The sequence below is a fragment of the Lissotriton helveticus genome, chromosome 9 (assembly GCF_964261635.1).
Source record: "Lissotriton helveticus chromosome 9, aLisHel1.1, whole genome shotgun sequence".
NCBI lineage: Eukaryota > Metazoa > Chordata > Amphibia > Caudata > Salamandridae > Lissotriton > Lissotriton helveticus.
Window position 1 is genome coordinate 1,134,349,595 of NC_136070.1, and position 24,203 is coordinate 1,134,373,797.

The 24,203-nt window shown below is 41.2% G+C and overlaps 1 protein-coding gene across 12 annotated transcripts in view; it reads right to left on the bottom strand.

Moving 5' to 3' along the window:
- Positions 1–24,203, bottom strand: part of MAGI1 (membrane associated guanylate kinase, WW and PDZ domain containing 1) — a 1,290,512-nt gene that overhangs the window by 191,268 nt on the left and 1,075,041 nt on the right. For all 12 annotated transcript variants that reach the window (XM_078661551.1, XM_078661549.1, XM_078661547.1 and 9 more), the window contains 2 exons: positions 23,034–23,216; positions 19,397–20,017 (listed from right to left, as the gene is read on the bottom strand). In XM_078661551.1, coding sequence (XP_078517677.1) covers positions 19,397–20,017; positions 23,034–23,216 — 804 coding nt within the window. The remainder of the gene's footprint in view (positions 1–19,396; positions 20,018–23,033; positions 23,217–24,203) is intronic.

Sequence of the window (24,203 nt, forward strand, 5' to 3'; positions counted from 1 at the left end):
GGCGGACCCATCGGCAAAGCAGGCCGTGAAGGAGGCGCAGAGGGCTTCATCGGAGTATCCACCCCGGAATGCGCCGTTCCCGGCGAGCCACCACCCCGTCCGGAGCGTGGGGAGCCCCCCACAGTCCTGGGCCTGTCCTTAGGACCTCCAGACGCCGAAGATCGGTGCCCAGACGACGACCGATGGTCCCTCGACGTCGAACGGCCCTTCGGCGTCGACCGTTTCTCACTTCTCGACGTCGAACCGTGTCTGCGTCTCGACGTCGACCCCGACCAGATGGACGAACCACGAAACCTCGACGACGGGCGATGGTGCCTCGACGGCGACCTCGACCTCTTCGCCTGTCTCGACGTCGACCTCTTGGATCGTCTCGACGTCGACCCTTTGGATCGTCTCGACGTCGACCTCTCGGACCGTCTCGACGTCGATCTCCTTGAGCGTCTCGACGTCGGCCTTTTCGAATGCTTCGACGTCGACCTCTTCGGCGCCGGAGACTTCTCCCGTCTCGACGGCGGCCTCGACGACGAGGATCCCCTCGACGACGATGTCCTCGACTGCGAACGGCGGTGTCGCCTCGACGGCGAGCGCCGACGCCGGGCCCTCCGATGTCGACCACTCGACGCCGACACCGACGACGAAGAGATCGACACCGGCTTCGACGGCGGCCGGAACACGTTCCTCGACGTCGACGGGCGACGTTTTCTCGACCCAGAGCCCTGGGGAGACTTGGAACTGGCCGTTGACCGTCCTCTCGACGTCGTGGTCAGAGCAACTGACCCAGACGGAGATCTTGGGCGAGGGCTGGTCTTCCTGCCCCTGGGGAGCCCCCCAGAGGCCTCAGCATGGGCAGAAGGAGCCCCTCCTGACCCACCTCGTGCCTTCAGCCTCCTTTCTTCAAGTCCCTGAAGTCGGATCTTCTTCCTCTCCTTCAGGGTCCTTCCAGAGAAGCCTCTGCAGATCACACAGTCCTCAGGGATGTGGGAAGAGGGAAGGCAGAGAATACAGACCTCATGGGGGTCTGACTTGGCCTTCTTCCTTGAGCACTCCGGGCATTTGTCGAATAATGCAGGCATTATGGACAAAAAAGAGTGCAGAAACTCAAGAAGAAAGTCACCAAAGTACTTTTAAAGCACCAAAAATCGAAATTAGTGTAAAACACCAACAAAACCCTTGAAAAGGGAGAGCTCAATGCTCCAGGGTCCTGCTTGCAGGAGCCGGAAAAAAGAACTGGAACTAAGTTGGACCTGCTATGCATTCTGGGATACTGGGAGAAGGTTCTGGAAGGTTCCTTAAAGGCACAGTATCCTAATTAAGCCACATAATGGCAGCCTATGGGGCTTGTCTGTCCAGGTTCTTCTCTCTATCATTCCTGAGGGATTTTGCTGTTAAGCAAGGGAAATCTGTACAGGCTTTGCTGTTTTGTGGATTTTATGGTGGAATTTCTAGTTGAAGTACTGGACAGTGTAGCCTTTTTGGCTGCATTATCTGTCTTTAAATTCTCTCTTAAGTGTCTATGCATTTTCTGCATTTTTTGACACTGTAAGAGATTATTTTTGATTGCTCCGGGGTCCACGCACATGGGCGGGACTATTCACTAGATTAGGACTATACACAGAGATCCCCTACTACAGAAGTTTGGTTTGCCCTGTTCCCATCATGCACTGGGACAAGAACAGACTAATTTGCATATAGCCAAGTTCTGAGCTGGGATGGTGCAGTGAGCTAAAAAACGGTGATGGATCAAGCCCTGATCTTTGGACTGGGTAAGAGTGGTCTGCTTAATTCAGGCACTCTGTTCATCACCACCCCCTTTTCTGAATCATTTTGTCCACCACAAGCGTGGAAGGGTATACTCAGATGTGAGTCCCTTGCTCATTGCACCATCAGGATTCAAGCAAGCCGGGCCGACGAGGCTGAAATGCCAGAAACCGGTCCCCGGTAGCTTGTTTCCTTCCCAGTGTAAGAATTGGCTTGGTAGTTTGGTTTGCCCTGTTCCCATCATGCACTGGGACAGGAACAGACTAATTTGCATATTGCCAAGTTCTGAGCTGGGATGGTGCAGTGAGCTAAAAAACGGTGATGGATCAAGCCCTGATCTTTGGACTGGGTAAGAGTGGTCTGCTTAATTCAGGCACTCTGTTCATCACCACCCCCTTTTCTGAATCATTTTGTCCACCACAAGCGTGGAAGGGTATACTCAGATGTGAGTCCCTTGCTCATTGCACCATCGGATTCAAGCAAGCCGGGCCGACGAGGCTGAAATGCCAGAAACCGGTCCTCGGTAGCTTGTTTCCTTCCCAGTATAAGAATTGGCTTGGTAGTTTGGTTTGCCCTGTTCCCATCATGCACTGGGACAGGAACAGACTAATTTGCATATAGCCAAGTTCTGAGCTGGGATGGTGCAGTGAGCTAACAAACGGTGATGGATCAAGCCCTGATCTTTGGACTGGGTAAGAGTGGTCTGCTTAATTCAGGCACTCTGTTCATCACCACCCCCTTTTCTGAATCATTTTGTCCACCACAAGCGTGGAAGGGTATACTCAGATGTGAGTCCCTTGCTCATTGCACCATCAGGATTCAAGCAAGCCGGGCCGACGAGGCTGAAATGCCAGAAACCGGTCCCTGGTAGCTTGTTTCCTTCCCAGTATAAGAATTGGCTTGGTAGTTTGGGTTTACCCTGTTCCCATCATGCACTGGGACAGGAACAGACTAATTTGCATATAGCCAAGTTCTGAGCTGGGATGGTGCAGTGAGCTAAAAAACGGTGATGGATCAAGCCCTGATCTTTGGACTGGGTAAGAGTGGTCTGCTTAATTCAGGCACTCTCTGTTCATCACCACCCCCTTTTCTGAATCGCTTTTAATTCTTTGTCTTTTTTTGTGTTCGTGTAGTACAAGTAGAGTTGACAAGACGTTGCCTTCTTGATAGTATCTCTTTCCAATGGGCACATATTCGCTTATTATTCCAGAATGCCTATAGAGTGGAGACGTGGTACCTCACAATATCAAAGCAGCAGCTGGATTTCTTTATACCACATTGAGTATCGAAAAATTAGATTTGTTTCCAACAAGTGTCGACCTGTGTATACCTTGGTGGGTACCCAGTGTTTTTATACTTTATACCATAATACATGAACAGCGCTGGGTGGAGAGGGATGTTTGTCTCCTTAACATTACTTGGCCAAAAAACTTAAGTGAGAAATTTGTTTATCGTCTTAATTCCCCCCCCCCCCACCCCACCTCCCGCAACAAATAGATTGATGACCTCAGTAGACCTACGTTGAGAGGTGTCACTATAGATTTATTTTCGGTTTAATCATTATGGGAGATATGTTTATTTCCTAAATAGATCGAGTTATCAGACAAATAGGACAGAGCCTGATTAGCCCAAGCTGAATTATAATATATATGTGAATGAACGAGACCAAGTATGTTCAATACTGTTCAATATGTTGGTGCACTCAGTCATTTGTGTGGGTTTGAATGTGTTATGTATCCGTCGCCAGGTTAACTGTGCCAGTAACCCAATGCCCTTTGTTCGCCTGTGAAATTACCATTATAAGTGATACAGAGAATAAGATCTGTTAAAACAATATGGTTTTATTGATTTGAATTGAAGATTAATAATACAAGTGAGGATAGTTTTTTTTTATTATGATATGCATTTTTAAGTTGCAATATTGAATTGTTTTATTATATATATTTGCACGTAGATAAGTGTAAGAACAGATTAGTAGCAAGCCTGAAGAAGGAGGTTGGACTTGTGTAATCCTCAGAAACGCGTCGCTTTTTGGCCTACTTGTATAAAAAGTTCCCTTTACATTTATTGTGTTATACAAATATAGGACTATGTGATGAAATATTAATTAATTGTAACGAGATTGTTTTGCAATGAATATTGCTTTTATTATACTGTGTATATGATTTTTAATTATTGCTTTTTTAATGTGTATATTGTTTTATGTTTTTTACTGATAAATGAAATAGATGTATACACTTTTTTTTAAACCAACCTAATAAAAAAATATTTTTGATACTTTTATTCCTGGTAACTGCAGAACTGACCTGGTGTTGTTTGAGTGGAGTATTTGGTGTGAGTGTCCGATTAGAATGCTGAAAGAATACCCCAAAGGGAGTTTATTCTAGACCTAACTTCTTGATAGTATAACAATATATTATTCAAGACTCCAAGTGAAAATGAACCGAAATATGGAATAAAATAAAGGTCAGAGGTGACAAACACTCAAATTATATTGAGAAGCAAGCAATGGAACTTTCTAAATAACCGTAACTTATTTGAATACCAATTAACAAGTGAAAGGTGAAATAATAAAATCTGCAACCTTCCTTGCAGTAATTCCGAATCGCCGGCTTTCCATATATACTAATTACTCATGTTAATTATTCAGTAGCATTTAAAGTTATATGGCACAATATGTCAGTGGCTGATATGAGCAGAGCGGATATGTGGCCCGTCTGGAGAGAAGGTTATGACGACATCAACAGCCGCACGTGAGTGACAGAATGCAGCACAGGGCCAATATTTAAAATCCACCCGCTAATGGGACAGCACGCCTCGGACGCCGAGCGCAGACAACTAAATGTGTGCTTATGTATATATATATATATATATATATATATATTCACAGAAAAAACCATAGGTTATAGATCATATATAGTTAGGAATTAGCATTTACAAAACCTTGAAAATTCACTGAAAAAACCATAGGTTATAGACCATATATAGTTAGGAATTAGCATTTAGAAAACCTTATTTTACTCACACAAAACCATTGAAATTCCATATATAGTTAGTTGCACTAACTATATATCGCGCACCCGCAATCCACTGCTGATGATGTCACATATTACATCATTCATGACATGGTCAGTGACATCACTGATGACATCTCAAATGACATCACTGATGACATCACTGATGACATCTCAAATGACATCACTGATGACATCATGACACACCAATACCAGTTACTACATACGCACTCACTGATTCCTACGTCTACACACACATTCACTCATTCACCCATACAATCACTCATACATACAGTCACTCATTATTACAACACTATCATATGCACTCATACACCTATGCAGACAGTCACACACTGCCACTCATCCATGGAGTTACTCACACACCAAGTCAGTCCTGTAAAGAATCAATCACACTTCCATTTCTTCATCTATACAGTTACACAGAACACCATACTTCAGTGACATCACTGATGACATCACTAATGACATCTGAAATGACATCACTGATGACATCTCAAATGACATCACTGATGACATCATGACACACCAATACCAGTTACTACATACGCACTCACTGATTCGTACGTCTACACACACATTCACTCATTCACCCATACAATTACTCATACATACAGTCAGTTATTATTAGAACACTATCATATGCACTCATACACCTAGTCAGTCCTGTGAAGAATCAATCACACTTCGATTTCCTCATCTATAGTTAAACACAGAACACCATACTTTTCACACATATACTAACACATACTTACTCTCTTATACAATCACTGATACAAGTACACATTGATATGCACAGAGTCACACACCTCCCAGCCAGCCACACACACACACTCAGTCTTCCATACATCCACTCATTCTTCAATATGTAAAACGTATTTAAACTTTACAAAAACACACAGACACTAGATGATGTCATCAGTGATGTCATTTGAGATGTCATCAGTGATGTCATCAGTGATGTCACTGACCATGTCATGAATGATGTAATATGTGACATCATCAGCAGTGGATTGCGGGTGCGCGATATATAGTTAGTGCAACTAACTATATATGGAATTTCAATGGTTTTGTGTGACTAAAATAAGGTTTTCTAAATGCTAATTCCTAACTATATATGGTCTATAACCTATGGTTTTTTCAGTGAATTTTCAAGGTTTTGTAAATGCTAATTCCTAACTATATATGGTCTATAACCTATGGTTTTTTCTGTGAATTTCATTGGTTTTTTAACAGCTAATATCTGTAGCTGTAAAATGTATTCTTCTTTAAATCCAAAAATATATTTTATATGTTTATGAATAATTTTTTTTTTAAATATTTTTTTTTCTTCGTTCCCGCTTCGCGAATCGGGAAGCTTCCCGTTAGCGGACCTTGATTCCGCGAAATAGACCGCGAGCCGGTAAACGTTTCTTTACCGCAAGTGCCGCGTTAGAAAACAACATCGTGACGCCTCCCGTCCGCATGACGTTTCACGTTCTCGCGTGATACGTCATATGACGTGCTACGTTAGCGAACTGGTACGCGAAGCGAGTCGCAAAGCGCAGGTTTCTGGAAGCAAACCGGGAGGCCCTGCAAAGCGCTTAACGTAAACACAGCAAGTCATGTGACTTGGTAATAACACTTTTCATTGGTTCATTTCACTTTTGGTTTCCTAATGATGTAAGACTAGGTCATATAATCTAAAATGAACACTTTTGATTGGTTGAGAACTCTTGTTTTTCCCAAATGATGGAAATCCCTCCTTCTTTCCTCACTCTGACTTTCATCATTGTGAGAGAAAGACCCTTTGTGATCACTGAGCAATGGCTTCTTTAGTAGCTTCAGCTGGTGCTTCCCCACCACCTCCACCACATCCAAGGAAGAGTGGACCACCTGCTCAAGTTATAATTCAACAAGAAGAGGAAGAAGAGGAACAGGACGACGAGCACGAAGAGAGGCAGTTTTTGCCTGAGCAGCCCAGGACGTCTCACCGGAAAGAAAACTTCATTTGGCAATTTTTTAAAATTCCCAAAAGGTCAGAAAAAAGTAAATGCAAGATACGTAACTTGCCTTATATGTCAAGATAGACTGTCCAGAGGAACCGAGAAAAAATACAGTTTCGGAAACTACACAATGCATCGCCATATGACTAGGTGGCATCCTAACAACTACAGTGCTGCACAGTTTCGGAACGACCTAGATAATCTCCCTATTATGGCCAGAAGATCTGTTGTACCGGAAGTAACGGGACCAGAGGGCAGGGAGATGGTGCCAAATATACAAATGAAATTTGGTGAAGTAAAACACATCTGCGTATTTTGCGATGGATTCATTTCCTACGGAGAAAGAAGCATCACTCTGATCAACAGAGCTATTGACTATCATATGCAAGTTTGTACGAAACGCCCAAAATAATAAATACTTCTTTTTTTGTTTTGTTGCTCCTGTTGAGCCCTTTACAATGAATCGTTTTCATTGCCCCCTCCAAGAAAAACCCCAAAAAATATAAAACTGTTCAGAAAAATTCAAAAAAAGTAAAAAAATGTTCCGAAAAAAAATAAAAAAAATATAAAACAACAAAAACAATAAAAAAAAAAGTTCTTTTCAGAACTACCTCCCCGTTATTAAAAAATTGGTACAATATTTGGAACTGTGCCAACCTCTATTTCTCTTAATTTGCTTCCCAGTTCGCTCGCCGGTACGCGAACCGGAAGCGAACCAAAAACAGTAAGTATAAGGGAAGGAAACAGACACTTATGTTAAAAGAAAGACAGCTATAGGGGAGTAAACTAGAGATACTATTACCCGTAATCCACTGCTGATGATGTCACATATTACATCATTCATGACATGCTCAGTGACATCATCAGCAGAGGATTGCGGGTTTTTTGGCAACGTGCCTTATCCACGGTTTAATAACGCTGCCTTTTGCTTTATATAAGTTTTCAAATTGTATGAAATATATACCAATAGGTCGTTATGAACCTTTAGGTAGTGCTTTTCTTCATGAGGTCTGGTTGCTTCCATACACATACAGATGTTTCAAAGATGATCAAGAAGTTTATCTGAATGGAGAGGAATGCACTGAGACGCCAGATCATTCACTAATGTGTAGGCACATACAGTTACACGGTTCATGCAACAAACACCGACCAAATATGGCTTGCGTGTTGCAAGGCACGCCAGTTCCTGCTATCATCCCCACGTTCAAGTTGTTGGAAAATGGTAGTTATTTGATGCTCAATAATGAAGATTGTTCTGAGTTAATTAAAAGTATTCCTTTTATCGTAACAGTAAGTGAACGGGTTATTTGCTGCAGAAATGTTCTATTTCCTCCCACACATGAACATAGGGAGTTTTCAATCTGGCCACAAATACCAACCTTGGGACAGATTTCAACGGCATGGCAAGAATAAGAGCTCTTTTGTCTCAGAGAGAGGTGGCCTTGAGTTCGGCCCGTGAAACTTTCGTGCTTCACATAGCGAACACCCGTACAGAGGTGCAGACCCTTTTCAATTCAGATTTGCCTTTCAATTTCAGCAAGATGGTTCCGACTATCTTTAACGCATCCTCCACAAAGGCCCTGGCGCACTTTTTTAAAGTTGTTACCAGTGGTCTCGTGACTTCATTTGAGAAAATCTTTGGAGTCATCCCTGCTTCCTTTCATTCTATTTTCTCCACTCTGGTTCGTGGATTGGCATTTTTACTTGCATTACCAGCGGACGCTCTTGTGCTTTTTTACATTTTTAAATATGGATGTCCCTCCTATGCAACCTCCCACCCTGCAGCTGCTGACACTGTTCCGCAATCGCATGCTAGAATATTATGGCACAATGCCGTTGGCGATATTAAGCACGGCATATGGATTATCTTTTCGATTCTCCTACTTCACCTGTGTCCAGCCTGTATTTCACTGCCTGACCTGTGATTTCGATTGGGCCATTGATTTGTGTCTCTGCGGACCGGTTTCTCCTGACGTCGACTTTAATCAGCTGATGACTCCTATCATTACTCACGAGTTGGTTTGTCCTGGCGAAAGGATTATGGCTGTGGCATTGATGCATGGACTACTTGGTCCCTGGAATTTACTGGCGGCAGCACAGTCTTTCTTGGAACAGAGCTTTCTTGAAAACCCACCGAGCTGTCCTCTGATGGTGATAGAGGATCCGGTGCTGGGAGAGCACGTATGTTCTTTTCCGCTTTTAAATTGGATGGCTGAACTGTTTTCGGATGAAGACGGTGACTTCCTATTGGAGGCTGTTGCAGCTTATTTTGCATACACAGTTATGTCATAGACCTTTTTCATGTTTGATATGCTGAGTACTAGCATTTCATTGACAATTCATTGACTTATTTGTCAAGTTTTTATTATTTACCTTGCCTATTGGCTTAAGACTCGATAAAGTACTTGGCTGTTTTATTTTTCTTTAGCATTAAATTTTCCTAGTTTTTAATGCTTTACCTTGCGGACCGTCCACATATAAACTTGCTATCTGCTCTCATGAGATGGCACTTCTATTATCTTATTCAGTTCGTTTCCGGATCATGGGGAGGTGTCATCTAGGTCCTGGATATCTTTACACCGTGTTAAGTTAGCATGGGCTCATTACCGGTTTAAACGCCATTTTTCCTTTTTTGCAACTTCTGCACACGACACTTAGTTGTTGCTTTCGCTTTCCACCTAGTAGTTCATCGTGGTTTACATGAGAATAATATGTTATTGCTCTACTATCTGCTTTGCTTGTTAAACTATATCTGTACAGCGAGTGCTAAAGTTTCAAGAACAACACGATACAGAATTGTTATGAGGTCTGATCTCCACGACTTCATACTCATAACATAAGTGCAACTTCTGCCAATTCTGGGCATGAGGCGGGTTTTATATTGCTTTGCCGAACACACATACACAACAGTTGATGCGGTTCACATGAAGAGAGAGCTGGTGTATGCTGATGTGATTCCTTCAAATCTAAGACACTAAAGTATGGGCACGCCCTAAACCAACACAAAGAGACCTTCTTAGCAAATAATATAATATGTGTATTAGGGAGGGTGAGATATAAGCAGCCGCGGGCCGTGGAGGGAGTTACGGTGAGGCAGGGAGGCGGGGAGGGGGAGAAGCAGGGTGGAGCCCTCTCTACCTTGCCCCTCCCCCTCCCCGCCTCCCTGCCCCACCGTAACTCCCTCCACGGCCCGCGGCTGCTTATAAGTGTTGCTAACTCTTATTCATTTACAGCATGTTAACATACTGTCACCATTCGCTTTTTATGTACTAGTAACTATGCTGGTAATTTTGCTACTGATAATATGTGTACTTGTATTCTCCACCCTGCTTCTCCCCCCTCCCCGCCTCCCTGCCTCACCGTAACTCCCTCCACGGCCCGCGGCTGCTTATAAGTGTTGCTAACTCTTATTCATTTACAGCATGTTAACATACTATCACCATTCGCTTTTTATGTACTAGTAACTATGCTGGTAATTTTGCTACTGATAATATGTGTACTTGTATTATCTAAGATACTACGCCTGAGAAGACGGCATTAGTAAATAAACATTTCAAATACACATGTGTTCTTCTTAACTCCATGTTCTGGTTTCTAAGAAATATATAACGACCGACTGTTCATGAGTTCCACGTATCCTGAGGTACTATAAGTTCATATTCTGGATTGTCTAAACATTGAGAGTTTGTTATATCCAATGTGACACTGTACCTAGCTTGCTAAGGAGTTTTTGATTACTAACGTGAGTTTTGGGACACCCTAATTCGCCGAGGTTCCAATCCTCTGTCCACAGTTCTGTGTGAGAACAGAAACCCTGCGACAGGGGCACCCCCGACCCTTGCTGGAGCTTCATCACACTTGCGATACAACTCCAGCAATGCGCCACCTTTACGGCACAGATACATCACGCATCTGTGCTGTTTTTGCCCCATGATGCGCCGCATTGTAAATGCAGCACACCATAGGTGACGGAACAGCGGCACAGAATGACTAACACATCCCTGGTGATGCGCCAGTCATCATAAATGTATCCCTATGCTTCTTATCTTGTTAGAGATGAACCGCCATATGTATCATCAAAGTTTTTTGCATTTCCTAAATAGCGAACTTTAAGGAATAAATAGCGATTCTTTACCATTCCTAGTTTGCGATTAGCTATTTGCTAATTACAAATTACCCATTCATTTCCTTCATTTCCATAGGGCGGTTGGACTCACTTTTAGCTCGAACGGCTGAATGGATTTCCACGAAACTTGGCAAAATTGTAGGGACTGGTAGCCCGATGTGCCTTTGCTATGTCTCAAGATATATGCTCCAGTGGTTTTTACGAAAATTAACTTTGAAAAATATATATTGGGCTACATTGGCCTATATATATGTTGGAGCCCAAATGTAGCCCAATGTAGCCCAATGAAGCCCAATGTAGCCCAATGTAGCCCAAAGATGGCCGCCAGACACACAAAAAAACAAATGTAGCCCAAATATCAGCCAGATGTAGCCCAACTATAGCCCAGTGACAGAATGACCAATCAGCTTCGCAAACCTCCGTTACGCGAAGCGGAGCGCTGTTACAGATATATATCTTTTTTTGAACGTTAATTTCTCAAAATCCACTGGAGCACATATATTGAGACCTAGCAAAGGCACATCGGGCTACCAGTCCCTAATATTTTGCCAAGTTTCGTGGAAATCCATTCAGCCGTTCGATTATTATTATTATTTTTTTTTTTTGCCCCGCGGGGCCCTTTTAAAACCTCCACATCAAACCTAGGGGGTCAGCGAGGATCTACTATGCCCCCTTATAGTTATTTCCCCCTTTGTTTTGACCTCCTCTTGTCTCTCGATCCTACCGAGAGACAAGATGGCGGCCGCTACGGACTTTTTGGAATGTTGACAGACGCCGGAGAACCAATCAGCTTCGCTTCACAAAGCTCCGTTGCGCGAAAAGTACGCGTCCTGGGACGCTGCCAGGTCCGCTGTTACAGATATATATCTTTTTTTAAACGTTAATTTCTCAAAATCCACTGGAGCACATATATTGAGACCTACAAAAGGCACATCGGGCTACCAGTCCCTACAATTTTGCCAAGTTTCGTGCAAATCCATTCAGCCGTTCGGGCTAAAAGTGAGGCCAACCGCCCTATGGAAAACTCAATGTTAAAAACACGTTTTGGGACCCCCCTTTTTTCTCGGCCCCCCCTTGACGAACCCCCCCCCAAATTTTCAAGGGCTGCTCAGAAACAAAATGTGCCATTTTCCTGAAAATTTCAGCCAATTCCGTCCACAAACGCCAAAGTTATTAGACATAGAATTTTCAAAAATCCCATAGAGAAAAAATCCTAACTATATATACCTACTGGCGACCGCCAGTAGGTAATATATATATATATATATATATATATATATATATATATATATATATATATATATATATATATATATATATATTACATATCCCGGAAATGCGGCATTTACAGCGGGTCTCTACTTATATTAGGAATGGATGCACTTGCGATTTAATATAGCAAATAAAGTGTGCTCACTAGGCCTCTTCACCGTAGTCATTTGCTACGGCGTGAAATCAAATTCATGGAATTAAATACGTACCTGTAACATCGGATTTACTTCTGATCATCATTTATGAATTCGCATATTTTGTATTATCCTGCCACCTAGCGGTTCGCTAAAGAACATTCCTAAGAAATCAAATTTGTGTACATCAGAAGGCGCGTTTGACTGCAAGCAGACTCCGATCTCGATGAATCAACCCTCTGAAACTCGAAGATACCTTTAGATTGTTTTGCCCAGAGAACTTTTAATTTCTTCCTACCACTTCTAACTTGTAGATTGGCTTAAGCAGCCATCTATAACCAAAACCCTAGCAACAAATTCAGTTGGTTAAAGGGTACTTCATTGGCTCAAAATCTGTACATTTGCATCAGAACAGCTGTAGGATGGATAATGCTTTGCCCACTGGGGCAGCATAGCAACTATCAAAAACCAACCACGTGTGCCCAGTGAAGAGCATCGTCTGTGGCACTGATAGATTTCCAACGAGCACAGCAAATGCTGGCTTGCCACTTATTAAATGCTTTCAAGGGTTTGCAGTGAAAGGCCACATGCTTTCTGGTAACCAACATGAATACATGTAACAAAGGACCGAGAGGCTTGGCTCTCCCAATGCCTTCTTAGCTACCCCAAAGACCACAATTGTGCATTGGAGACCCTCCCCCTGCTTATACAAATAACGCTGTAAACATCGGATGCCTGCGAAAAATGTCCAGCTGATAACTGTCGGATGCAGAAAGCAACAGCCTGACTGATGGGGTGAGGTAGGAAAAACAGATGCGGACCAACTAAATTACTTCTGATAAACCGTGAAAGGTTCAGCAACAAAGCCTATACCTGGATAAGTAATGGCTAATTAGAAATTTTCTCCTTGAAGGCTACCTACCTGGATATGTAAACACGGTCTCACAAGACAGACTTAGCACAGAAAGCCGTCAAACAAACCGTTTTTACAGCCTTCGTTTCAAGAAGTCGATCTACCTATGTACTCTGGCAATGTAGTGCATTTTCAAGGTTTGACAACGAACCAAGGATAATTAAATGGGTCTACAAGAGCAGAGTAATCTAAACGAGTTACATTAAGCTAATGATAAACATAGTTTGTCTGTCGTCGCTTTCAAATTCAAAAACCTTTGTTTGGATTACATTTTCCTGTAAAAGCCTTGTAACCTTTTATTACAATTCAATTCCGCAAAATCTAAGATTTTAGAACCCCAATTTCACTTGTTAAATAAGAATTTGTGAGAAAACATTTTCAATCCACAAAGTTCCAAGATAGGTCACTAACGTCGGTTCTTCTCAGAAACAGGATTTCGAAGTTCTTTTTTGGTCTGTATTTTTAATTTTTGTGAATTGCGATATTTAAACTATGAAATACCAACTGACCGAACTACAAAAATAAATCCAGGTCCAAGGGGCATTTGGCAAGGAAAAAAAAACCCTTTAAAAGGGAAGAAACCCCCAAAAAATAAAAATCACTTAAAGTCTCCAAGTAAGCTATCAGGACTAAGAATCAAAGTGTATAGGGTACAACACCTAGCCCATGCCACCAACACCAAACACCATGACGTGCAAGCAGAAATTCCACTGTAGTGGGTACATTGATTCCACCCAACCCCCCCGCCCCCCATTCAGGATGTCATGAATGGGGAGCACTTAAATTGTCAAACTGATTATATATAGATGGAACCCCTGGATGGGAAATTCTTTGTTCCTCACTGATCCTTTCCAGTACAGCATCTCCCATTTCCATACAGGACACGGGAAAACCACATGAGGGTGATTGTTTACAAGAATATATTTTACTACAAGACTTCCTCTGTCTTTCTAGTTACTTGGGCTTGACAACATCTCTAGGATGGTGTAAGGTCCCACATAGCCAGAGCTGCATCAATCATTTTTACATTTTAGAAAGGATTCTAAAGAGGGATTCACTGATGATCTAAACTTTACTTCTGATAAGGTAAAGGGTGATGTGGAAGCAGCGAACCTTGAACACAAAGAATGCGTGTCCTCTGCAGGAGAAAAATAGACCCTGTGGTTGCCATAAAATCACCATAATGGACACTCCCAGGAACCAGTCCTGTTGGCCATAAAAGCCTGCTGCAACATCACCTTGATACGAGTAGAGGACAGGCACTGCCTCCATGCTGCGTTATGGCTCAAGTAAAGAAGTAAAGGCAGATATGGGGCTGACTGGAAGGAATTGGTTTGGTTGAGAGGAAGATAAGAAACCTTCAGGGAGGAGCAGGTGAAAAGGTAAAAAAGGGGCTCCTTCACAAACCTCTCCAGTGGCTGGCTTGTCTTAGCTGATGGCCAGACCTGTCCACATTGCCTCACCATCATCTAATCCTCTGATTTTTTGCCACAAGCAGCCGATTTAAGCCTGAATGGAGTCTGATTTAAGATCCCTTTTGGTCTGGGTTCTACAAAATGAATCAATGTTTCGTCTTTGCCCCTCCAGTCTCAGGAGGGTACATTTCTCACAATCTCTAGCTCACTCACTCTCTCTGTTCCTTATAGCTCTTTCTCAGTCAATATCTACGCCTTAGAAGGACTGTTTTTGTGCCCAGAGGCTTGCGCCGATTGTCCGTTTCAGAGCTCAGTTAGAGAGCAGGTAGGATGCTATTGGGACATGGCCAAAACAGAAACACTGTAAAGAACAGGAAAGATGTGACATTTTTAATCATTGACCTCTGGATTTTTAGATCTTTTTTGTTTATAAGACTTTGCATGACCTAAGTGAATCACCCATCTCTAGTGGAATTTGTTCATAATATCTAATTGCGGTCTCTGGTCCTGTCTAGATCCTTCAGCGACCTAGTCAACCCTGAATCTATGAGCTTCCTGTTTACTCTGAGCCTGTGAGCTTTCTAACCACCCCGGGAGCCCGTGAACTACCCCACCACCCCTAAGCCGGTGTTCTAACCATTGATCCCCAAGATTGTGTGCTATACATCGATCTCTGAGCCACTGTAATTCTTGGGCACTCTATTGGTTGTTCCACCTTAAACCCTTCTACATGCACAATCTCCAGTTCTTTTACCCTGCTCTTATGTACAGTTTGGATAGTCTTATTCTAATGTATATTTTAACTGCCATCTCTATTCACAGAAGGTTAGACAGCCAAAAGTAGTAAAATATTTGACTGAGGTGAAGCCAAATATCCTGAGCCATGAACAACAACGAATTCATATCTACTTTGTGGTTTAAGCTTCTAATTATAAACTGCTGCACCAATCTTATTGTTTACTATATTTCTTAAGTATCTTGAGAGTCCTGGAGTGGGCTAGACATCTGCTCCCTAATCCCCCTATCATAGCAGTTCGCGGAGTGTTGCAACATTAGGTGCTCTTTGGCAGGAAAGACTACAACATTTTATTGTTCTTTGAATCCCTACAGATAACAATGGACTAAGTCATGTGATCTCTTATGAAGGATTGACCAGGCATATTATTGCAACCTCCTAATGCAGCTCTGTTTTAGCTCTGGCTGAAAAGGAGAGGGTTTTACCCTATTGCTTGCTGGAGTTAACAAGACTCATTTCCCCAACTCTTTAAAATCCTCTAGCAAATTAATTTCAATGCCCAATGAACATGGAGGTGGTTCAAAGGAACTTCTTTAGCAAAGAGTTGTATTCCATACATCGCTGCAGTCTCATCTTTAACGAGGGGCAGAATGCCTTTGTCTAGAGAGAGAGGTCTTGCCCCTTCTGACCACACAGGCACTGATCGGATCTTTGCATTCATGTCAAAGGAAGATCAGTAACTTTTCCCATCTCCTAAGCTGCAACCTATCAATACCAGACTCCAAATGCGGAAATGGAGCTCATGATTCCAAATCAAGCCATATCGAATCAGAAATCTGCATCAATCAGCGAGGATATATTTCAGAATCCAAACCTTGGCTGTTTAGGCTTCTCAGTAAGATTGACAGGGAGAGGTATGAAGTATGCACCAAAGCCGAAGTGTACAAGTTGATCTTGGCTTCGTTAGTGCCACTGAAATGAACCGTAGTTGAAGTTGACAATATTGAAGGACTGAGGTGGCGTGAGGCAATTTTGTCATTTTTAGTAGGCGGGCTACCAATTTTGAATTGTAACAGTTAAATCATTTATTTCTACTGATATCTTAAGACTCAAAGGGCAACCAGTTTGATAATGGTTGAACCAGGCTTTTCAGCTATTTTAGATCATATCCCCCACCCCACTGCTAGAAAGTATTCAAATGCAGAGCATGCAAATTTGCAAAATTTTCACCATTGGTTGCTTGTGGACAAGCAGAGGTGTCCTGGCAGAGCATGACCTTAATGCTGTAAAGAATCCCTGGATAGGATAGAAATAGACTTCAGCAGTACTTGAATGTGAGACAGCCAAAGTGTTCTGCAGAGGCAAAACCTCTGCTACCTTCTGCTCTGGTACATTAAAGAGTGGGAACGGGTGCCAGTGCACGAGAAGCCATGGTGCTGGTGTATATGGCTGCATCGAACACAAGGTTTTTGTACTTTATATTTGGAGTCAAATTAGGGTGACAGGAGAGACCATGAAGAGAGTTAACAAATCGAGAAGACTAATCAGATACTTTTCAGTAAGAAAGAGGGAAGGGAGATATAAAGGATGTTAGAATTTGGGTCAGGAGGCATATAAAATGTATAATTAATTAAAAATTCCCTCCACATCCCTCCAAAGGGTACCCTTCAATCAGCTTATATAGATCAGTAAATTACTGAATAAGCAAAAAGGTCCGAAAAGAGTAGCTCACTTCTATAGAATCATGGCTAATGGTAAAGAAGATTTAGAAACTAAAGACCATAGGCTTACCAATTGGTTTTCAGCACGGATCTCGTAACCTATACATGTTTCGAGGTTTGATATTTAATTACAACCTTTGGTAATGCTTCTATTATTTCTGCATCTTATATTCTAAAGAAGTTGTAAGATCTACATTTTCATTTGATGTTAATTCTTTACCATTATTATCTTATTGATTGGTCAGTATATAGAGCCGCTACTACTGAACATATAACGTTCTAGATAACTTCTTAAGTTGTGGCTGACACCTTATGTATGAGACCCAGAGAACTATTGTATTTGTAGGTCTAATTAAATGTCTGAATGCTCTATGTTCTTCTATTTATGTATGTATGTATGTATGTATTTTAATGCTTATTAAGCGCAGCTGTCACCCAGCGGGTATCCTGGCGCTGAGATCAGTTCCACCATCTGCTCTACCATTTATTCTGCTCTAGGGAAGAGAAAGGTTTTAAGGTCCTTTTTAAATAAAATCAAATTTTGACTGCTCCTCAGTGTTAAAGGTAGAGTGTTCCACATTGTGGCGGCCGTAAAACTGAAGGCGCGGCCGCCCATTCTCACTCTGTTTATTCTTGGGATTTTCACTAAGAACGCTGAGGCGGATCTCAGAGGTCTGGCAGCCTGATACCACGAAAAGAGGTTTTGCAGTGGTATTGGTCCTTGACCATGCAGTGCACCAAAAATCAGGCACAATTCAATACATTTATTTAAAACCTTTGTCCCCAGCCAAAACTATTCCGGAGTAGAGTGCAGAAACCCATTATGCCACCTCTGCAAGCCACCACTGTTAGTGGTTTGGTTATGTCTTGTAAGGTTATACACAAGCGGCCGCAGCGGTTTTGTATTAAGAAGGATGAGTCAAGTCACCAGCAACTTGTGCCTAAGGTACTAACCTATTTTAGCCAAACTGTTTACAGATTACCCTTGTGAAAGTCAGACAACAAAATGATACAATAATATGTACCTCATAATGGATAGAACAACCAGACTGGTCAATCAACTAATCACACAATTTATTTTCATCTCGAAGTTCTGATAAAGAGACCGTTAAAAACTGCTGATAGCGAACCAGTCTGAGATGAAAATTTTAATTCCCTGCTTAAATTGTATTCATTGTTAATAATGAAGCTGGCGGCCACGACTACTATACATTTCAAGTCATTTAAACAATTGCACATTGTCTGGTCTTCTCCCACACATGGTCTTAACATTGCTAAGCTTCTCTCGATAATGAATTCCGTTTTACCATGTATTATGTTTTTCTTGCGATAAATGATTGTTATGGTTTTAATGAACTAAACAATAACATTTTGATACTCTAATATCTAAAAAATAATTGTGGGGGGAAAAAAAACAATCCGGAATGGCCAACTTCAGTTAATGCAATTTGCTACGAAACGCTACAAAAATGAAAACTGATAAAAAGCCAACTATGCAGATATTGCATTAAAACTGCATAGACCCAAATATTTGAATGTTTAGAAAATTATGAACCGATTAGCCATGAAACTTGATAATCAGATGCAGGGCAGCATTTAAAACAACACAAAGTTATATTGCATTGCTACAAATGACATTTTTTTTTGTTGGTCTTACACTTCTTCGGGAGGAGTATAAAAAAATATGGAGGAATACGTAATCCTGCTACTGAATGAGAACGTTCAGACTACTCTGCTGTTGTCCCTAAGAAACAAAAGTCCAAAAGGGACAACAGGTGCTAGCTAGTCCCTTGATTGTATGGTTTATGTTATAAAGAACCAGGCAGTGCATCAGGCAGTGCATCTGTGTATAACATTATTTGCTTAAGAAAACAAACACCCAGCTTTCACAACTATGGTAAACAGTGAGTGAACAAAACAGAGGTTGCCTCAGAAACAGTCTGCATCTAAAATGCAGGAAAACATAAGTTAGAGCAAAGTCTTATTTAAAATAAAAATAACAAGTCAGTGTTAATTCCTTCAGTTAATAACAAACTCATAATAACTATTTCCTAATGCAGGCACTCCTCTTGGTTATTCTTCTGATAGTCAAGCGGCGTGTGCCACATTTTTAGTAAAAAGGTATTTGCAATTACAGTTTCCGAGAGACTGTAGAATCACTTAGGCATGAATAATTTTGCCACCAAATTCAAAAATACCTGCATAGTTGTCTGAAAGATTCAATCTATTTTCTTAAAAGCAAAAAGAAAAAAAGACTAGCAAGAAGAAAAAAATAGAAGATGAAAAAATATGAATATAACTTACCTCCCCGTTGCACCAGCAGTGTTACTTCACTTCCTTTCGGACATTCAATTAGCAAGTCCACAACTTGGTTGTGAGTAAGGTTCTGCACATTCTTCTTGTTTACTTCAACTATAAGATCTCCTTCTTTTAGGCCTCTGCATCTTGGACTGTCTACAATTTGTTTCACCCGTTGACCCCCACCACCAGGACTGTCTGCTATAGTAAAGCCAAAGCCCATAGGTCCCTTGACTATATGTACAGTAATGAGTTCAGGCTGTGTAGCTATTGAGGATGCTAAAGAGACAGTATCATTGGGGTAACCATGGGAACCATTCGAAGAAACATCAGCAGGGCTACTTGGCCTTGTTTCCTTCAAGCCATTCAATTTTCCACTTTTACTACCATGACTTGCAGGAGAGTCATAATTGTCTTTGCCATTCAGAATTATTGGGTCTTTGTCCAATATTGCGACAGATGTCACAAGACTTGTATTTGGATCATCCGGGTCAAAAGGTAGAGGATAACCTCGGCAGAGTTCAAGGTCCACACTGGCACCAATTGGAATGGATTGAAAGATTTTCACAACCTGAGCATGAGTATGTCCAAGAACACAGGTGTCATTCACACTTACAATAACGTCGCCTAAAAAACAAAACAGAAAACTCATTAGGTTTCTAAAAGATTTAGATTATAAATTGAAGTCATAAAGAAATGTTCTCTCAAACAGATTTGTTTTATCAAATTTATGCCAACCTTAAACAAAATCCAATTTGCAAATGACATAAGATAATGTCTAATGATATTTATGGAATTTATCCAAGGCAATGAATACTATATTCATTTTAATTAATGAAAATTTTTGAAGAATTATTTATGCATCCTGATGGGGAACATTTTAATTTGAGTGTTGCAGTTAACAAGACTACAGAACAATTCAAATGACAATTTCCTAACTAACATGAGCTCCAATTTCTCCTATAACCTACTCAAGTATAGTGGAATAAAATTAAATTCACCTACCTTTGCTTTCAATCAGCGCTAAAAACCCATCACAAGAGTGGAATCAGCTAAGGTCATACAAATATTTGTCTGTTTAAGATTAAAACTCTGTATAAACAAAAATGCAATAGCTCCCAGACTTGAGAGAAGTGATTTTGTATGGTATGGACCAAGGCAAGAAATGTAACCATTAATAGAACTGAAATACTTGCAAAAGGGCGTGGGTAGCCAAGAAGAGAATATTTTTTTTACCAAATCTAGGAACAAATTGTGCTTCATTGGACTCTTCTTCACATGATAAGTACACCTGCTGTGTTTTAAACACATTTTATATTTTAAAACATCCGTCTAAAAAGCTTTTGATTTTTTGTAGTCTTGCGTTTGATAATTTACTTAATATGTAGAGTAATGTGGGCAGGCCCACGTTACTTGCTACGTTTTTGTCTTTGTCATGGTATTCACAAAAAGTTTTCCAATTTCTTTCAAAGGATTTAATTATTCTCCCAATGATCAGTTCTGTATATCTGCTCTTGTAACCTCATTTCAGAGTCAATTTATTTAACTGTACTTATACGATAAAGTGGACAACACAAACATGTGGGAGAACACTCAACAAAGTGACATCCAATTGAAGAAGGAAATACAATGCTAAAGGATCCTCTGTATTATCAGACAATGAAGGCAATTCTACAGTGCCTACAGAGACTAGCATAATTAGAATAATTAATTTGTCACACCCATGTCAATGCCTCTCTAAAAATCCCCGGCATGGACATCAGAGCAAATACATGTATTCACAATAAGGGTTCTTTACATTCCAAGCGTGATCCAAAAAGGTCAAGATCAACAGAGTGCGATCTCTCAATTGGATGCATGCTGATCCCTCCTCCAGGGATCTCTTCTCTACCTTATGAATGGAGAGGAGTGAGCGGCATTCCCAAGCAGATATATTGGATCTAAAGGTGTGTGCACAGTGACATTTCCTCAGGCTAAGAGGGTCTGACAGATGTCAATTTCGGAAGTTTAATCCCACACAATTTTTTTCCTAGCATTTTCCAGTTTCTCCTCCTTTTCCCCCACCCGCACACCTTAAGAACCTGGTAGCTCTGCCCTTCAGATTCTGTCTATGTTAAATTCCTGGCTCCGGCCCCACGAATGCCAAATGACATTTTCTGTACTGCTTGCCTGTATCTTTCACTTTCTCTCACTTTTTCTCCACGGAACAGGGCGCTTCATTTCACAACACATCTGGACTCCGGAGGTTTCAACTCTGAATATTCTTTTTGAATGCAATATTCACCAATGCACTTTATTTAAAAATATTGCTGCAGACACTTGTTGGTCAGCTTGAATATCTGACAGGACATTTACATTTTCTGCTGGTTCTAGGTCACGTAGGAGCCAGGAATCTCTTCATTTAAAAATGATGAACATTTTTATTGCACCAAAATGTCTGCTCAGGCCTTTTCTACATCAGTCATGGGGATTTCTCATTACCTTCATCTTGATATTGCACAGACTCCTGTCTTTTTAGAGGGTCACCAAGCTGTTTATACCGCCAAAACCAGGCATTTGAGCAGCTATTGTTATGCTTTTGCATGCTAAACTACAGGATGCCTGTCTCATGATCTACAAGGCAATCATTAGTTATTGCTTAGGTACTCTGTTGTATTTTTGTTTCTTTAGGTTAGATTTAAACTGTATTTTGGATTTTATAAATTCCTCCATGCTTTTAGAATTATTTTTGTAGGAATGTTACAGACATCTGTATGTTTGCATGATTGGTCTTATTTTTCTCATGCCAGTTTTAGTCAATATATGTATTTATGCTGCCTTTGCTCCTTTTGGTTGGATGCATTTTTCATTTTTTTCTCCATCGTTTATGTTATGTTTATTTGTGTAGCACATTTCTGCCATTGGCTTAGCCCCTTAGCACTTAGGGAATTTAGGAAACCAACTCCAGTCTCTGAGAATTTCAGAACTGCAAAGTGATGGCTTTTTCATTCTCCCAGAGTGCACCACCGTCTATTGCTCAGCATGTTGTGGCTGATTAGCAGGGAGGCATTTTTCTAGGTTATGTAACTTTATAGCAATGATGTGGGTAAGGTATATTAAAGTTAACTTACGGGTTGCTAATATGCAAATTAGTAAGATGATCTGGATGTGTTTTTGAGGTGTCAAATGTTTGGCCATCTGTAGAGCTTGACATGGTGTCGCGTGCATGATGGAGCCGAGTTGTTTCTAAAGTATACTGGCAATTATTAGTTTTGCATAGTTCCCGGGTCTAGACTGCCCATCAAAAGCAACTGTGGTTCATTTCTGGCTAATATATGTAAAACAACTAGTTATTCTAAGTAAAGAAAAGGAAAATAGGATACAACTGAATTGAAAGATGTGTCAGAAATTGCAAAAACAAATACTTTTCTTACTGAATGGCAGCACGGAGGGTAGATCTGGACAAGTGGACAGTTTCGTGAAAGATCTCGGCATGTAAAAAAGTAACACGCCTGAAAGGCCCAAACTATGTCAAGAAAATTCCACTGTATGGAGGATTCAAAGTATCAAGAATCTAAGCTTGCAGCCATTATAAGGTCTCTACCCATTGTATGTAGAGTAGGTAACCTCAGTGTGTTAAGGAAGAATAAGACAGTAATTTTACCGGTTTCCATTTTGCTGTCAAGTGCGGCAGGGCCATCAAGTACCAGGCTTTTGATCTGCAGGAATTCATCTGGCTCGTCTCCACCGACAACTGTGAAACCAAATCCTCGGCTGCTTTTCCTCAGTTTGGTGTGAATGAATTTTCCCTTCAGTTCAGCTGGATTTCTTGTAAAGAAGGGTTTTGCTAAACAACAAACAGATTATATTCTCAGTGGAGCACAAGAAAAGACCAAATTACTCTTCAGTTTACATCACTGCCATTGTGCGAATGTTGTGTATCTGTTGCGGAGTTAATAGCAGTTACTCTCCTGTATACTATGCCTCCCAAATTCATATCTGGTGTAGACAAACCCATGGGACAAGGGATTCCCTCAACAGACAGGTAGCGTAACTAACACCAATCCAGTTCTGTCTGGTCAAAAAAGAAACCCTTGCACAGCAAATCTACTGAAGAAATTCAAGGTGGCTTTTAAAACAAATTCTGGTTAAACAATTCACAAAAGCCACGTTCATATGGGTAAGCTTGCTATCACAAGTTATCAAATGTTCATTTTTCAAGAGCATCAACAGAAGTTGAGAATTAAAACTTGCAACACGCCAACACCTACCCGTTGGCCTTCTCCAAGGTAATTACTGGTGCAATGTTTTGCCAAGATAGGTTACATATGCTTACACAAAAAGTTTAGTGAAGCATTTTAGGTCCTTATGAAGAAAAAGGATCCTAACTCAACACTGTGGAAACCTGGGTACCTAAATAGCAGGGTTTATTCACAACAACTACCCTAATTTACTATTTTACAAGGCAAGATTATTAAATGATGAAAACAGACTTGTCCTGGTCCTCATGCAATTTTAATTGTGCACCTTTCTATAACCCTATGTAAACCCACTAATCCCACTGTATTTGGTTGAGCTTGTTGTCAAGAGAACAGAAGCCGGATTTACTGTTGTGCGCTTTTCCTAGCCTCCCACCAAAGCACACACAGAGTTGCTTGACAACATCCACCTCAAAGGGAAATGACGCGGGCGTTTCCACGTGAAAAAAATGACACTTCTGAGCATTTTTGTACGCAAGTGTTTTAAATTGAGATGCGACAATGAAAAGCTAAGTAATCTTTGCACTTACAAAATGCTTGAGCGTCACTGACACAACATGCTTTCAGAGTACCCG